The sequence below is a fragment of the Euprymna scolopes genome, chromosome 7 (assembly GCF_053919585.1).
Source record: "Euprymna scolopes isolate OS-2025 chromosome 7, ASM5391958v1, whole genome shotgun sequence".
Lineage (NCBI taxonomy): Eukaryota > Metazoa > Mollusca > Cephalopoda > Sepiida > Sepiolidae > Euprymna > Euprymna scolopes.
The window spans coordinates 35,259-40,833 of record NC_136488.1 but is presented as its reverse complement, the minus strand read 5'-3'; the positions used below and the strand labels follow the sequence as shown (position 1 = coordinate 40,833).

At 46.1% G+C, this 5,575-nt stretch overlaps 1 protein-coding gene across 1 annotated transcript; it reads right to left on the bottom strand.

Moving 5' to 3' along the window:
- Positions 1-4,416: 4,416 nt before the first annotated feature.
- Positions 4,417-4,905, bottom strand: LOC145280171 (uncharacterized). The gene has a single exon (XM_080131935.1). It carries the CDS (start codon positions 4,903-4,905, stop codon positions 4,417-4,419), a length of 489 nt encoding a protein of 162 aa, XP_079988061.1.
- Between the last annotated feature and the right edge of the window lie 670 nt (positions 4,906-5,575).

Sequence of the window (5,575 nt, the reverse complement as noted above, 5' to 3'; positions counted from 1 at the left end):
GCGCTGATCAGTTTGGATCAGTCCAAGGCATTCGATAGGGTCGACCATCGGTTCCTAGGATCTGTGCTAGAGGCCGCCGGATTTAATCCGGACTTCCGCAAGTGGATCTTTGTCCTGTATGATAGGCCGACGGTAGCGGTGCAGATCAACGGTAAGCTGTCGGAGTCATTTGCTGTCTCTCGGTCGGTGCGTCAGGGCTGTCCGCTGTCGCCTCTGTTGTACGTCCTGGCGTTGGAACCCCTCCTTCGCAAGTTAAGGGACGAGGCGGCTACACCAGTCCTGCGCGGAATAGCCCTCCCTGGAGGCACACGAGCCAGGGTTTCCGCGTTCGCTGATGACGTCACCGTGTTCGTGTCTTGCCACACGGACGTTCAAGCGGTGGTCGAGGCGCTCGCTCGATACGAAGAAGTTACAGGGGCCATGTTCAACCGCAGCAAGTCTGTCGGCCTGCGGTTGGGGGCCTGGACCGGGGTAAACTCGCTTCCAGGTATTTTCAGCTGGACCGATGGACCGGTCCGTATTCTCGGTATCTGGTTTGGACCGGGACTTCAGCTGGAAAAGAATTGGTCGGAAGTATATGGCAAGGTCAAATCGTCGGTGAAGACTTGGATTGGAAGGAAATTGTCCTTGAAGGGTCGGGCGGAGGCGTGCGCTACATACGTCTTCCCGCTCATCCTTTACCGATTGTCTGTACTTCCTCTCCCTGCAGAACGACTAACCCGCTTACAAGGGTGCCTCGATTCACTATTGTGGAAGGAGGGTAAGCATTATGTCTGCAGAGAGGTCTGTGTCCAGAAGCCGAGCGAGGGAGGCCTGGGTCAGCCCAGTCTCTTGTGTCATAGAAATGCCGAGAGATTGGCTTTCTTGGGTCGTTCGCTTGAAGAAGACGCTCCTTGGGTCCCTGTGGTTGAGAACGCGTTTCCCAATCTCAAATCCAACTCCTCGGTAGAAGGTCGTCGTAGGCCGAGGGGGGAGTCTAAGTTCTTCTCCGAATGCCGGACCGCTCTTAGAGCTTTGCCGGGGACCAGTGTCCTCGATCAGCCAAGAAAGAAACTATATCGGGAGCTAGTGGAGGGGACCGCGAAGGATCCACTTTGTAGGCGGATGGGATGGTCGATGGGGGTTGTCCGCTCTCATTGGAGTTGGGCGCCGGGACGGGAGATTCTGAACAACTCGGAATTTTCCCTCACCTGGCGACTGGTCCGTAACGCGCTGCCCCTTCTCGACGTACTCCGCCGGTATAAAGAAAATACAAGTGGCTTCTGTCCGCGCTGTGACGAACGCGAGCCCGAAACGATCGGGCACGCGTTTTTTAGTTGCAGCCGGATCCAGCCCTTATTGGAGTACGTCGAGGGGGTAACGGCTCGCATCGATGCCGAATGTCCGCTCGATCTCGACGAAGGGTTTTTTGTGTACAACATGGAGCCGCCGTTCCCCAGGGAGGAAAGAATGGTTTTCCTGGCGATCCTGGCAGTAGCGCGCATGGTGATTTGGATCACGTGCCTCAAGTTGGTCCACGAAGGGACATCTGTTCCAGATCGTGATCTGATCGTTTACTTTAAACATCTGCTTAAGGTAAAGATCAGATGCGATTGGAGGAGGTTGCCTAGAACGGATTTCGACAAGAGGTGGGTGCACAGCACTAGCTTGTGCATCCGTCGAGGAGTCAAGTTTCAATACGTGTTCCCTCCTTAAGCATGGCACGGGCGGTGCTGGGGCCTTCGGAACCCACCCCGCTTAGGTTCTAGCTAAGAAAAACTTAAGAAGACTCTTGACTGGTGGTATAAATGAGATCCTGTTCCTGATTTTATTTTTTGGTACTAGAGAACCTCTGAGTCTGCCCATCCCCTTTGTGCCACATCCTTGTTTTTTCAACATCCCCGGTCACTCCCCTACTCAGAGGTCACCTTCCAACCCTCCTCCACCCGTCGCTTTGTCTTCTCCCACTGCCATTAAGATATTTTCCCCAATCCCCAATTAGGGATGCCCTGCTTGTTTTCGGTTCCCCGGAAAACAGTGGGGGGTCTAGTCACCTAGATTAGTACAGGGGGGTCTCACTAACAACTCTGTAGGTCGTATTGTTTGTTTTTCATACGAACACTTTTAGTTCTTTCCCCACTCCACGAACAATCTTCTCCCTTGATTCAAAAACTTTTTTATTTCTAATGAAATTGAACTTTCTTTTTTCACACATGCACACACACACCTTTTAAAAAAAAAAAAAAAAAAAAAAAAAATGCATACACAAACATACAGACAACTTTTCTTCAACTGTAAATATTGTTTTCATTCTTAAACGCTGGGGATTTATTAGTTAGTTTAAGATCCATAGAGTGAATGAGGTATTTTGGTAAATGTTGCCAGTCAAGAGTAAGACTCCAAAGTCTACATTCATTTCCTTTTTAATTACTTTAGTCACAAAGACCCTGAACCCTTCCCCTCCCAAACGTCGATTAGGGCCTTGTGCCTAATTTTGTTGTTTTAAAAATTGTTTGTTGATTTTACTAAGCAATAAAATATATATTTTCGGCAAATATTGTTTTCATTCTTAAACGCTGGGGATTTATTAGTTAGTTTAAGATCCATAGAGTGAATGAGGTATTTTGGTAAATGTTGCCAGTCAAGAGTAAGACTCCAAAGTCTACATTCATTTCCTTTTTAATTACTTTAGTCACAAAGACCCTGAACCCTTCCCCTCCCAAACGTCGATTAGGGCCTTGTGCCTAATTTTGTTGTTTTAAAAATTGTTTGTTGATTTTACTAAGCAATAAAATATATATTTTCGGCAAAGCTCCGCACTTGCTCACGGTTCCCTTACCGTTCGACGCTCGCGCAACTGTGACTCCAGTCCTTACACTGTAGCAGTCCAGTCCATCACCACTACCGTGGCTCCGGTCTCCACACCGTAGAAGTCCACCACCACTACCGTGGCTACGGTCTCCACGCCGTAGAAGTCCAATTCATCACCACGACTCTGTCCGTACCTGATGAACACTGAACCCTCAGTGTTGCCAATTCGCCGTCCGTACCTCTCATACACTGACACCTTATTCGCCGTCCGTACCTCTCATACACTGACACCTTACTCAGTGACTGTCCGATCCGAGCGCCCGTCCGTACCTGATGAACACTGATCCCTTAGTGTTGCCAAGTGTCCGTCCATTCCTCTCTTAAACCCGAGGCTAACGCACCAGTACTATCCCAGTCGGACCCAGGTCGACCAATCACCCGCACCAGTTATCACGCCGACTTCTCCGACGTCATCTCAGCGTTCCAGCCTACGGCGAACCAACAAGCATCCCCCTGTCAGAGTACACCAGCAACGGATCCCGGACCAACGTCGCCCAGTGAGAAAATTCGCATTTTTGCCACCCTTTCGTTTGCTTAAATAAAAGGCGAATCGTTGTTTTTAACTAAACCTCCCGAGTTTTGTCATTCTTCTTTGCCTAGCATGCTGTTCACCTTTTGCCTGTGTTTATTTTGTTAGTTGTTGGGTCGATTGTCTCCGGACGGCCGGCCCCCGCAACAGATGTATAACTGTCATGGCGTCCACACATGTGTGGTGAAAACCCCGGATGTTAGTTGGTTTCTTAGTTCAAGGGAAACTACTCTGTCTGAACCTTATTTACATACATTACATCTCTCCCCCCATATTTCAAAATTACTTGCTTGTTTATGTGACATAGTCCTTTAAGTGCTTTGGTTTGTTTTTAGTTCTTCCACTACATCTAATGATTTCTCTTACTGGAGCCTCATGCAGGGTATTCCCCATTCCAGTTGTCATTTCTCTGGCCGGATGAGAACTACTTGGACTACTGGCATCCGAGGTTAGTGGGATCACCCAGTCTGTGTCTGAATTTTGTTTTCTTTTTTGTGGGCTTGTTCTTTATATTTCCGAAGTTCTATCTCAGTCCAGCACTCCAGCATTATCCGTTTTTTTAATTTTTTTTACATGGTCCACATGTCGCCTTACCACTGTCTCCGACTCTAGTTTAATTTAATATTCCACTGGACCCGTCCGTCTCGTGACCACTCCCTTTTTCCATTTTGGTCCTGTACAGAACATTTTGCCGAAAACTAATTCACCTTCTCTAAATTCTTGTTTGGTCCGAGAGTTGTGATATTTCTTTTGGATTGCTTGGGTTTTTTCATCCGCTCCCTCACTGTAGTCTCCTTCGGAATTATCCTATCCAAAACGGTCTTTATTTTTCGGTGCATTAATAATTCTGCTGGTGATATGCCCGTGACCGTTTGTGGTGTGGAATTATATGACAACAAGAAACGGACCAGTTTTGAACTTAGGGAGTCTTTCTCATGATCCATTTTCTTCATCCCTTTCTTAAAAATGCTCACATATCTTTCCGCCAATCCATTTGAAGAGGGGTGTTTTGGTGATGTTGTGATATAGTGTATTCCTTATCTTGATATAAATGCTTGGAATTCTTCCATTTTTGGTATCAAATAATTATCCAATTTAGTGACTGGATTAATAGTCACTTTATAATTACCACAAATGCGTACAGACTGATCTGCTTTTAAAATAGGTACTATTTGTGTAGTCAATTCAGAGAATTCAACTGGTGAAATTGTTCCTTCTTTTTGCAGTCTCCCTAATTCATCTTCTTTTTTCTTCTTTAGCATATAGGGTACTGACCTTGGTTTGAAATACCTGGGTTTTGTTTCTGGGTCTGCATACAAACTGGCATAGGTTCCTATCACTTGACCCAACTTCCCATCGAACACAACCTCATGCTTTGCTAATATTTCTTCCAGTTTGTCTTGGTCTGCCTCCTTCACTGTTTGCACCTTGAAAATCTCTTTCCATGGCAATCTCACGTGTTGCAGCCAGTTTCTGCCCAGGAGTGTGGGTGAGTCCCCCTCTACCACAATTAACGGTAATTCCATCCGACGACTATCCAACTGTACTGGAACTTTCGTTTGTCCAATCACTTGAATACAATTTTCCGTATAAGACTTAAGACGTACTTTTATAAGCTCCAACAACTTTTTGTTGCTTATTTTCTCCTACGTTTTCAGTCCCATTATCGTTACAGATGCTCCTGTATCTATCTCTATGGGAACCCTCTTGTCACAAATGTTGATATCTACACGGTAGGGGTCCACTCTTTCCAGCGGCGCTCTGATTCTATTTATGATATAAACTTCTCGGAATATCTGAGTCTGTGCCTTCCACTTCTATTTGCCTCAACAATTCTTTTTCATGTTTAATTTAAAGTATTTATCCGCTATGTGCCCTCGTCTTTAACAGTAGTGACACATGGCATATCTAAAAGGGCACTTACTTGCTCCGTGTGTTGCTCCACAATGGGTACACTCTTCTTCCGACCTTTCCTGCGGTCTATTTTCATGTTTTATTTTTTCGGACTGCCCACGTGGTAGTGCAAAAATTTTGTTTACTTCCATTTTTTTGTTTGAATGTCCTGTAAAGGTTTGGAAGCCGATTCGATGTTGACCGCTATGTTGAAAGCTTCGTTAAGGTGATAGTGTCTCTCTCTGCAAGTAGTCTCCTCTGAATGTTGTCATCTTTTACTCCTACTACGAGTTTATCCCGTAG